The sequence below is a fragment of the Vanacampus margaritifer genome, chromosome 2 (assembly GCF_051991255.1).
Source record: "Vanacampus margaritifer isolate UIUO_Vmar chromosome 2, RoL_Vmar_1.0, whole genome shotgun sequence".
In the NCBI taxonomy this organism is placed as follows: Eukaryota; Metazoa; Chordata; class Actinopteri; order Syngnathiformes; family Syngnathidae; genus Vanacampus; species Vanacampus margaritifer.
In genome coordinates, this window is record NC_135433.1 from 12020337 (window position 1) to 12033066 (window position 12730).

The 12730-nt window shown below is 40.3% G+C and overlaps 1 protein-coding gene across 1 annotated transcript; it reads right to left on the reverse strand.

Moving 5' to 3' along the window:
• Positions 1–689: 689 nt before the first annotated feature.
• Positions 690–12509, reverse strand: LOC144044838 (carbohydrate sulfotransferase 12-like). Its single transcript, XM_077559495.1, has 6 exons — positions 12276–12509; positions 11866–11957; positions 6969–7654; positions 6326–6478; positions 3078–3257; positions 690–2869 (listed from the first exon to the last, which is right to left on the reverse strand). The coding sequence occupies exons 3-6, from the start codon at positions 7335–7337 to the stop codon at positions 2306–2308; spliced, it is 1266 nt and encodes a 421-aa protein (XP_077415621.1). The 5' UTR covers positions 7338–7654; positions 11866–11957; positions 12276–12509; the 3' UTR covers positions 690–2305.
• Positions 12510–12730: the final 221 nt, after the last annotated feature.

Consider the following 12730-nt stretch of genomic DNA (forward strand, 5'->3'; position numbering starts at 1 on the left):
GCTGAACCGTAATTGGTCATTACCTGAGCAATTGTGATGTCATTTTCAGTCGACAGCAAATGGCCTCTTCCTACGATGGATAAAAATGGGTGGAGTTTTCAGTTTATTTCATATTGCATAAATGCAACATTATTCAGAGTAGGCTATACCGTGTTTAGACTAGTGGGGCTGCATATAACATTATTGTAAACAAATTTTGGGGGTTGACTTCTCCTTTAATTTTCTTGTTATTGATACACAACCAACAAGCCCCACAGATTAACTTTGCTGAATTAACGCCTCTTTCTCTTCATGTTTTATTTTCATGCATCAGCATTGACTGAACGACATTGTCAACTGTTTGCCTGTTTGTAGTTGAACGAGATTTTTTTTTTTCTTTCACATAAGGCACCAGGTTCATGTAGTTAGTCACTACAGGCGCTAGAGGGCAGTGACCTCAAATTAATGCCACTATTAAAAGCAGGGCCAGCTATGAACGTCATGCAAATTTAATGGTAACACTACTTTACAGGAATCGACCATTTATAAACGCACACTAAGTTATATAGCATATATCGCAGCTTCAAGTACAGTAAGTACTCACCTCAAGGAAAAAAGGCACCGTTTCAGGTACAAGACAAACGGCTGCCTCTTTGATTGGATTAAAATGAGTGTCGTAAATGAAGGGGAAAATGGCATCTTTTGAGCAATTGACAAGCTACAGCCCTAACTTTATTTATTTTTTTTTCAATAAAAATGCATTTGGGATAACCAGACATTGTGCACTGTAAAAGACAGAACATTGATACAGCCGCACCCCATGAAAATAGCTCGCACTGTATTAAAAAAAAAAAGAAAAGAAAAAAAGACTCCAAAAATAGAGTGTAATCGACAGTACAAAACACACACAGTAATCCTGCATAAAGATAATTGGTTGCACATACCGATTCACTTTCATTGAGCGTACAGAATCGTCACACAAGGTCCAAGACAATTAAGACTTCTGAGCTGGGTTCCGCTGACTCACATTGGGGTCACAAAAAGAAAGACAAGGCCCAGAATATCAAACAGGCGTGTAGCATCACACAGCTGCAACTGTTACTGTATGTTGTTCAAAGTAAGAATTTTCTCTATAAAAAATGTTTGTTTTTTGCTGTGTAAACATTTTCAACCAAAGGCACTACCTTGTATCCCACTCATATCATCCAGGATGATTCATATTCATGCTCAGGCCTTTATTGTCACAGGACTCAGAAGTGTTACAACTGTTGGTTACGTTGCAGCTTACGTAACACCACCATGTTACCTGTTAAAACACAAACGTGACAAAAACGAGGTTGAGGTGCTCACAAAAAAAGATCCCTTTGCCTTTGGAAATACATCCAGGTTTTTTTTGTCCGCTTCTGCATCCAGCTGAATTTTAAAAAATGTTGCAAGTCCAGTTTAAGCCTCAAAAACAAGCCAAGACAAATCCTACTATCCCGCTAGGTTTTCACTTGAATTGCTGCACTTTTGATATGATGCTACAAGTTCAAAGCCGTTTATATCATGCTTTGAGAACGGGTAAACCGAGCAAGCTGCTAAATGCCGGAAATGATTACATCACATTTAAATAAGGTCTCCAAGATGAAGCTGATACAATGATATTGCACTACCACTAGTGTGAGCGCAAAAGACAACTTCATTGTTCCATCACCAGTTAACACCATTCAAGCTCTCAAACTTGATTTGATTTCAATGAAACGTTGCACAATATGATATAAATAAGTGTAAAGCTACCACTGTAGTGCAGCAGCATTAAAAATGTGTTTGATTAGCCATCTGGCAGCCCGCTACAAAGCCTGCATGGGTAAGTCACATGGCAACGGTCAGCAGCCAATCAAACATGACATCAGAACTGGGAGTGTGAAACACTCGACGTGGGAGCTCAGAAGAAGTGCAAAAATGACACAGACATCTTCTGTTACTCAAGCAGCCTCACACTTATTTGTGTGCTTTGTGCGATTGTAAAATCTTCAATGAACAGTCCATTCACATTTGCTTGAGCTGGCTCATTTGTGTGCTTCCATAGCAGGGAGTCCCAAATAATATGAGCAGAGTTAAACTGGAAAGATACTTGTTAAAGACCCAGTAAAATGTGAAGCTTCAGAGTTTAACTTTTTGGGGGGTTTGGTTGGCAAAAAAACAGCGCCCAGTGATGCACTTGGGCTTGCCCCTCCTCTGCTACATAACTTCAGCGCCTTCGTTCTCATCAGCATTTATTCGGCACAATTGTGATCTGCAGTGAGCTTGCTAGCTATGCCTAGGTATTGATGAAAACATCTTGTCAGGTATGTGCGAGTAACTCATTAAGGATAGAGTCGGGTCTGTCGTAACCAAAAAGCCTGAAGTCGGGTTCGTACAACTTGTAAAGTTCCCTCCGCATCTCCAGGGGCACCGTGCTGAACCAGTCCGATTCCAAATCCCTGGATGTCATGTTCCTGTGCGAGGTAGGAAACTCCACCACATTGTCAACGCGCAGCAGGCGAAGCAAATGCTCGGCGTCTTCTTCGGCCGTCTCCAAGTGGCCCACAAAGTCATACTGGATCTGACACGGATGACAAAGGCGGTACGTCTGCTGCCAGTGCTCATTAAAAGGACTGTCCTTCTCCGTCTGAGGGTCCAGTAGATACTGGATGAAGTGCAGGAAGGAGGGTTGGACTCCCATAGCAAATGCCTCATCCACAGAGTCGGGGGGCGCCGTGTGGTTGGCATAACGCCGCAGGATGACCTTAGCAAAACCCTTGTAGAAGCTCTGGTTGCGGTGCTCAAACTTATCTCGGAAGGCTGATATGAGACGCAGAAAGGGGTCCCGCACAAAAAGGAATTTTGTGTATTTCTTTAGTTTGACCTTTAAAACAAAAAAATGTGTTACCAGACATCCAAAGCAATTAATGAAGACACTGAAAGTAATTGAGCTGGTGGGGGGGGGAGGGTGGAACATAATAACAAGTGTCACCTCTGAATAGAATGAATACAGGTTCAGATAGTAAATACTTTAGTTGGAGTCCAAAGCAAAATCACACACAAAACCGGCAAAAAACATCATCTCAACAGACCTTCATGAGGTGCTTTGCAAACTTGCCGTAGCGCTTCCAGAACTTGTTGAAGGTGAAGTGCATGTTGTCGGCGTGAGCCACCTCCATGGGGATGGCCATAGGGTCTCTTTGGGGAACGCCGTTGTGGAGCAGGCTCTCGCTGAGAACAATCATGATTCGCTTCCAGTTGCTACAAGCCACCTAAGGGGGAGGAGGTGATAACATAAAAGGTTAGCTTGAAGTTCAGGAGAATTAGCACAGGAAAAAAACAAAAACAAGCTGCTATACGTGAAAATAATACCAATTGTATGTGTTTGTACAAAGGCAAACAACAGTGGGACCTTTAAAGTCAAACACCATCCGTTAAAGTGCTAAAATGCATATACCGTATTTTCACGACCATAAGGCGCACCGTATTATAAGGTGCACCGTATTATAAGGCGCAGTCACAGTTGCGGGTGCTATTGGCACCATTAAACCTACGCTAGCTCAAAACATATGGTAGCATGCTAGTATGCTAAAACATATGCTAGTGCTAGCGCATGTTTTTAAAAAGGCAGCGAGCGGAACAAAACTGAGTTCGGTTGAAGTAATGTAAACAGTGAGTTCAGTTGTACTTGAAGTATATAACAATGTACTCACGTTGCTTTTGATCAATCCTAATCCACAAATCAGTCATAGTCCTCATGATCTTCCAAAACAAACTACTGGGCAAGTTCTCCATCAAACACGCCGTCTCATTGTCAGAGTCAGTCTCGTTGTCGTGTCCTCGAAAATGATGCCGGCTTTTGCGTTTGCCCAAGCATTCACGATCCATTGACAAATTGTGGTGTAACTCTGCACAGTGCTGCCTCCCAGTCTTGGTAAAGCTGTGTTCGCCAGCCTCCGGGAATGATAGCAAGCTCTGCGTTCATTTGCCAAACTTTATTTTTCAAAGCGGCTGAGATGTGCACACATTTGAGTCACAGAGATAAGGGAGGAAAGGTGATGCGTGGGGAAAAAAACGTCTGTTGCTGTAGGTGCACGTTGTTTAATAAAGCATTTTAAAAAAGAAAGGAAAAAAAGGAAACAATACACTACTGTATGTAGTAGTTTAGCCCAGACACCCCTTTGCATTTGGTATGTTCAATCTCCTTCAATCCCTGCGCGAGCAGACTGTTCACCCCCGGGGAGGGGGAGAGGAGGGACTGGAAAACTCACCACCAAGTTGACTCCTCCGTGCTCTCATGTCTGTCAGTCAGGTCCGCCTTTCTTGTATATAAGCAATGTGTCCCGAGAAGTGCTCCCACACAGTCAGATTTTGGTCCACACAAGGCGCACCTCACTATTAGGCGCACAGACGATTTTTGAGAAAATGTAAGACTTTAAAGTGTGCCTTATTGTCGCGAAAATACGGTACCGTTTCTTCATTGTATGTTCAACAAAGCTTCAGCTTGCGATGAAGAATTTGTGTATTTCACTCATTTTAAAGCTGTATCGCTCATATTGTACTGAGCAACTACTGGCCCTACTTTCCAACTTTGGGTTGTGAAATGAAAAATAGGGAGATTTTTTTCATCAGCGTATAGGCCCAAGGGTACTTTGGCCGACATCCAGCCATTACCATTCGCCGTTCGTCGCCATGGTAAGAAAGTGCGCACGGTGAAATGCACCAATTAGGGGTGTTAAAAACATTTATTTGGCAATATATCGCTATATTACAGTGCGCAATTCTCAAATTGTTTTGATATGCTTTAAACATAATTTTTGTTAATGGAAATATTCAACAAAACATCTTACTTAGGGTTAGGGTTCACACGTTAAGCATGGAAGAATGTTATAGTAACGGAACATTAAGCCATACTATTTTATTTAATTGCTGTTCAAACCGATTGCAACCTGTTTGTTAAATACAGTGGCTCACAATTACAAACCTGAAGTTTCAGATAAATACATTTTCATACAGTTTACTGATTAGTATTTTCTAAATTTGAGTTTAAAAAAAATCAACAACAAAAAATAAAATCGCACTAATCAATTTATAGATTTGTACCGGGATTAATTGGTACCAAATTGAATCGTGACCTATGAATCGTGAAACGGATCGAATCGCCAGGTACTAGGCAATTCATACCCCCAGCACCAATTAATATTTATCAAGTGGGGTCCGAAAATGGACTGGGCATTTGGGAAACTCATTAAATTCCCGATGGCCAGTCTGCCCAAGTGTCAGGTGTCTGGTCATCTCGTTCATTATCCATCTCTATGATGTATGAACCTGTGTAGCGCAGCATGCTGGAGTCCCCTCTCGGGCTACAGCGCAGGATGTAGAAAAGGTCGTTCAGTAACCAGAAGGTTGGCTGTTCGATTCCTGCTCTCCCCAAGTCATGTGTTGTTGTGTCTTTGGCAAAGGCACTTCAAACTAATTGCCTCCAGTGCTACTCACACTGGTGTATGGAAGGTGCGAATGTTTGGTGGTGGTCGGAGGCGCACATTGGCAGCCTCGCTTCCGTCAGCCTGCCCCAGGGCAGCTGTGGCTACTTAAGTAGCTTACCGCCACCACAGTGTGAATGTGTGAGCGCAAGAATAATGTATCCATTGTGAAGCGTCTTTTAGTTTCTAGAAAGAAAATCGCTACATAAATCTGATGCATTATTATTATTATTATCATTATTATTATTTACAGCTATCGAATATTTTGGTATTCAGATACACTACAAAAAATTCTATTGAATAATCAAGTATTTGGATAAATTTTGTATCCATTATTAAGTTTTTGCTTGGTGAAAGAACAACTATGAATACAGAAGATAATAAAAACATATTTCCACTTAATAATAATCTCTTTTTTTTTAACTTACATTTAAACTGTGCTGAGCAGCACATTTTCCTCTCTAGAAACATTAGCGAGATTGTAAACAAATCTCTCCCCATAGATATTCAAATGACCTTCCGTTAAATATTAGGCAAACTCGCTCTCTATCCACTTTTAAATTACATCTTTATTCTTTGGCTTTTTGACTCATGAGACTCACCATTGTTTCAATGTTTTATGGCGCCTGTTGCATTTTGTGTTAATTTATTGACATTTATTTAGTTTACCAACTTACTTCTTGATTTATTATAAATTGTCCATCTTCTGTAGAGATGCAGTATCATAAAAAAAAAGATACTTGAATGAATGTTGAAGTCTATCACTCCGTATTATTCCATAAAATTTAGAAAAACTACTTTTAGACTTTGGTGGTTCCCCTGTACAACAAAGTAAAAGAGTACAAATGCAAGCGTACCTTTGGAACGTAGCAGTAGATAATACCATGCCTGTCATCAATTATTAGATGACTCAGGTCCTTGTTGGGAATGTCGTCAAATGAGCGGTTTTTGCCAGGAAACGTCAAGCTGTCGTTGGCACACAGATCCTTAAGCAACCTCTGCCGGCTCTCCTGTTGATTTCATTTGGAAGGCAAATGGATCATCAATAAGTTAAAAAAGGAGTCTTTTTTTGCCAACACCTTAGAGCAGACCAAATATGAGACAGACATGAAAAATTATATAGGGCCAAAATGCCATACCAGTTTATTAGTATTTTTTTAAGTTCTCGTGCCATCAAAATCTATTTTTTCCCTAATGTTTTACGCATAACATAGGTCAAAATGACACATCTAGCAGTTCGTTTTTTGTATGCAATAGCCTCTGAAAAGCAGGCAAAGGCCAGCTAAAACGAAATTTGATTTTGGCGCTGTAATCACGAAGATTTTTCACTCAATGAAGTATCTGCCCACTTTGTGGTTGCTACACACTTACTCAGGAAAAATGGCTGGATTTTGATGGAAAAATTCTGACGATTCATACTATAATTGCACCATATTATGGCTATAATGAGCCTGAATCAATAAATAAGCCTTACAAATAAGCAGATACAACTTCCACTACCTGTCTCTGGCGGAGCTCTGCTGCCACTGGAGTCAAATGAATCTTCCACTCCTGCCTCGGTACATATCGCTCTTCTGCCTTCTCTGACTGGTTGCTTGTTTCAGCTGGCAACGGGTCTGTGGGTTCGCCAGTTCCAGGCTCTAAGAACTGGTTGACAAAGGCATCGATGTCGGAGAGGAAGGACGGGGTTAGGGGGGTTTGAGGTTGCTGCTGTTGAACAGGATTTGCGACTTTGGGTCCCGGTAAGACAGGGTTGTGCAAATACTGAAGAGATGCTCCAACTTCCTTCCAGTAGAGGATGATCACAAGAATCATGAAGGCGGAGCCCAGGACGATAAAAATGTGAAACATCCTTGATGTTCCCATCATGAAAGTGGTGTTCAAGATGTGCTTTACCAGCTACAGGATCATCATCGCGACCTCGTTTTACTTTGAAGGGCCCCGTTACAGCAAAAAAAAACAATGGCAACGGCTTGAAATAGTTTCCTGGCTCTTTTTATGGGGTCACCAAGGCAACAGATCTTAGTTACACAGCTCTTGCTACAGGGTCTCCATGGCAACAGAGTGAAGGTCCTCTCTCACCATGGCGATGGATAGGCGGTCGCTATAGCTGAACCCGCGCTTCTCATGTCGCCTTGCAGGATGTATCCATGGATGAAATTCTCACCTCCGCTCCACGTGGCCAACTGCAAAAAAAGACAACACACACAACGCACGCATTGTGAGCAGAACAAATCCATGGCGCCGCCACTACATTTTAAATCCAACAAGCATGACATTTTGACTTAGCATCAAATGCTACCAAGTAAAAATTCCCGCACATTTGCAAAGAGAAAGCGCATACAAAGCAGACACTAAAATTGGACCAAACTCTCAAATGCAGGCAGTTAAAAAAAAAAATTAAAATCACATACTAGTTAAAAGGAAGTGCTTCATACCATACAGATTCCAGGCTGATATGATTTCCCTGCAACAATAATTGTTACCTAGATTACGGCCCGGGAAAAAAATGAGTTTTTAAACCAAGATAAATCCACCGAAGCGAAATCCAGTATTTACCCGTTCTACATGTGTACCAGAGTGAGCTGGGGATTTGCATTGCAGATGTGTTGAGTTAGATTCCTTTTACCAGATTGTACTCCTCTCAATGTGGGAATGTCAAAGTCACAAGCGTCAGTTTTCCACTCAGACAGCCTTCTAAATTTGGTTGCTTTCATGCAACAGTCGTCACTTTATTTCCTGTACCCTGAAGCAAAGGGGGCTGGCTGGTCTGACCTGGAAATTCATCACACCATCGCTTCTCCCCTCACACTCCACTATACTCATACGCCACAGAAGCTGCTAATACGCATGCCTTTCACATCGCAACCTCAACTGGATTTCTAATCTTACTCCAAGCCAAAAGATTCATGTGCAAAGCTATTGCAGAGAGGATGTTGCTCTGTGCCCAGTAACCTAATCCCACTGGAAAGCTCAGTCAGGACTACTGATTTTACAACTTGTTTTGGAAACTAATCCAGCACTGGTCTGAGCCTCACTATTTCCATTCCGTATTGCAGTTTTTAACAGACTGAATGAATGGACAAATGTAGTTGGACACCTGGCCATTACAGCGACCGGGAAATGTCAGTGGAAGAAAATATAGAGTGGCTTCCACTCTCGCACGAAGACTTTTGGAGTGGGTTTGTGAGAATGTTGAGTTAGCAGTCACTGATGTTGAACCTGAGAGAGGACCATGCTCAATCTCTGCTCACTCCAGAAGCATTTGACAAGGTTGTAGGACAACTTAAGGCTCTCAAATTCCATCCAGTTCAATTGTGTTTTTGTCGCACCTTGTCGCAATAAAGGTGTCTTGACAGGTGGAGTCACTTATTTTGTAGGTGCCGCGGGAAGCGTGTAACGACGTGTGTTCCTCTACAATGGACGTTAGCAAGAGTCCACGTGCCTAGCCTGGAACTGATTCGAGGTTCGTTTGACAAGATGACGTTGGTCAAAATAACATTTTTAGTGATCTGCCGAAAAACTGCCGCCATGATGACTGATTTACTGACAATTCTTTGCAACTCCACAAGCACCATGACAACTCTAAAGAAAAGATAAGTCATAGTGACACATTCGTGAAACACTCGCCTACTAGTTGAATTAATAGCGCCAACATTTGTATTTCTCTTTACCGTTTGTGCAAGGACTGTCTACAAATCACAGGGGTGACATATGTGCCACAATTCACCACTTTTTTTCTCTCTGATTGATATAGTAATTAGCAGTGTTAGCACATAGTATGAGATCTGCCATTATGGAGTGAGACATTTGTGTGAGATAATAAATATTGACAAAAATCAATTAAAGCACTCTAGTTATAGCCTGGATATCATTTAAATTCCTTGCATAAAAATATAATAATAATAATAATAATAAATCCAAATTATTATTATTTTTTTTTAATTAAGTAGTGAAAATAGTAGGGGTGTGAATTGCCTAGTACCTGGCGATTCGATTCGTATCACGATTGATAGGTCACGATTCGATACCAATTAATTCCGATGCAGATCTATAAATGGATTATTGCGATTTTTTTAAAAACTCAAATTTAGAAAATACTAATCAGTAAACTTGTACATGTACGCTGTAAGATTTGTATGAAAATGTATTTATTTATCTGAAAATTTAGACTTATAACTGAGCCACTGAATTTAACAAGCAGGTTGCAGTCTGTTTCATGTTAGAACAGCACTGAAATAAAATATTAAGGCTTAATAATCCATTAATACAACATTCTTCTATGCTTAATGTGTGAATCCTAACTCTAAGTAAGACGTTTTGTTGAATATTCCCATAAAAAATGTATCTTTAAAAATCGATTTGGCCGCATATTGAATCGATTCGAGAATTGCTCGCTGTAACATCGCGATATATTGCCAAATCGATTTTTTCTAACACCCCTAGAAAATAGTTACTTTGTCTGCTAACGAGTTACTAATCTGAAGTAATTCAATTACTAACCCAGTTACTATTTTGAGCAAGTAATGAGTAACTTCAACTAATTACTTTTATAAAGTAATGTTCCCAACACTGCATGCCAGCCTCTTGTAAGTCGAGACTCCAGATATATATATATATATATATATATATATATATATATATATATATATAAAATTTTAAAGAAGTACGTTGATGTGAGGTTTTTTTTGTGCATATTATTGAAACCAATAGTGGGTTAAATTGAATTAATTATTAGTTCACCACTACATGGCGCTAAGGATTACACACTGTCAGTTTAATTCAGATAATGATTTGGGAGGTTTTCATGTCGGAGGAAGCTGTTGTACTTGCAGAAAACCCACGCAAGCACAAGGATAACATGCAAACTCCACGCTTGGAAAATCAGAGCTGAAATTTTAACCTCGAACCTTAGAAGTGTGAGCCTTTTGATAATGATAAATAAAGGTGTATCTCATCTTACCGTTTTCCAAAACCTTTGGAAAGTGGTGTGACAGAAGACAAACAATATAAAAACTAAAGTACAGTTTGTGCTTATGTGAAGGTAGTTATAATGAACAAGTTTGCGATTATTCCACTAGTTGAATCTATGACAAGAAAAATGAAGGAAGGTATTTCTTAAAACAAAGCTGCTAGCAATAAAGTGTTTAGTTTACATTCTCAACAGTCCTGTAATATTTGTGGCATTGATTCAGCCATTTTCCCAAATAAAATTGTTTAAATAAAAACTTTTCCTCCATTTTCTATCCTGTACTTAGACCACGGACTGGTCACCAGTCAGTTGTAGGAGATGGAAAACCATTTATTCGACATTCACACATCACTAAGTGGGAAATGAACTGGGAAATAATTTTAAATTTGTGATTTATCTATTGAAAATAGCAAAAAATAATAATAGTGACCAAATTATTGTTGTAATATTATCCCCTGCCCCTTTGTCTTTTGAAGGTAACATTCGTCTTGCCTAAATTATTAACTCATTCACTGCCATTCACGGTTATAGACGTCAAATGTTCATTTTAACTATTTCTATTAGTTTAACATTTGTTTCCACTTTTGTCAACAAGAGTATAAAAACCTATAATTTTTTTATTGTACATTTAGAACGGATATAAAAATTGTGATTAAGCACGAGTTAACTCGTGAAGTCACGCAATTAATTACGATTAAAATTCTAATTGCCTGACGCTCCTAATTTTTAATCATCTTTTCTTTTCTTTTTTTAAATCGCATCAGGTGATTAACATTTTTTAATGCAATTAATAATTGACTGAATGTTATATCTGTTCTAAATGTAGAATACTTTTCCCCCTAGGTTTTCATACTCTTGTTAACAAAAGTGGAACAAATGCTAAACTAATAGAAATAGTTCAAATGAATTTTTAACGTCAATAGCCGTCAATGGCTTGTAAAATGTGACTTAAAGTGGGGCTGAAGGCAGTTTAAAACAAGAAGTTGTAAGTAGTCTTTATCTCGTTCTAGCGAGTGGGCAACTGTGCGAGCTGCACCCGAAGCCATAAAACCGGCGAAATAGGCTCAGCTGCACCCCCACTCCTCGGCGCCCATCTACCGCCGTCGCCACCGTCCTGTCCGCGGATGCCAGAACGGGCACAATGTCGCCTTAAACCGAGGGGGAGAGCCCGGGGTAACGGGCTGTCCCTCACACACGAGACACGTCTCGTGGAAAGTAAGTCTCGCGTGGGGTTGTTAGCCCAAATACTGGAGGTAATAATTCAAGGTTGCCGAGGAAAACAGTGTCTTTTCCCCACGCTTTCGCCGTCTAGCTTCATTTAATGCCAAAGTATTCTCTAGCGTTCAACAAATGTATCTAGCGTTTCTTCCAAGATTTGGCAACGCTAATATGAACTAAAAACGGGAGAAATAGAACCTTATTTACCTATTTTTGGGGACGCTGCTTGCCTGCCTGCCCCGCGTCAGCTGAGCCCGCTTGTGATGCCAGCAGGTCTTCGATCCAATGCTCCCCTCCTCCTGAAATCAAACGAGAGTTGTCCAAGTCTCGCGATCATTTGGCTCGAGCTTTCTGGGTCAAGTCCATCAAACCATGACAGGGAGATACTCGACCAGAGTTGGCAACTTGGCATAGCGATACTACAGTACGACTAGTTTTAGGATCAACAACCTGATAACGTACTGAAAATAATGACGGAGGAATAACTACATACGCCTTAAGTGTGGAAGTGATAGCACCTCTGCTTTTTTAACTGGGTTTTTCAACAGTGCTATGGGGACTTGAGTGTCCTATGATAGATTGCGCATATTGAATAATATTTGTCAATATGTCCCCACCTGTACAATGTACAAACAGCCATACTCTGCCTCGCATGTGGACAACGCAAAGGATTGTTTCTTGTGTCCTCCATGAAACAAAAGGACCGTTTTTTCTTTAAGCCAATAAATAAATAGAAATGAATAACTTTAAATAAATAAATATGTTTAAATAAATAAAATAATAATAAAATAAATGAAGCCTGTTGTGCTTCGTCTGTCACTGGTGTCCGCTGCCCAATCTAGTATGTCTAAATCAGGGGTGGGCAGGTTTGGATGTTTCCCTACTCTAACAGCTGATATATGATCAGCTCATCAGCAAGCTCTGCATAAGCCTTTTAACGATCCTAACCTGTTGATTGGAATCAGATGCGTTGGAGCAGGGGAAACATCCAAAACCTGCAGGACCCTTGCCCTGAAGGACTGAGTTTGCCCACCACTGGTCTAAGTCTAACTTTCTTGTCAGTCGAATCATT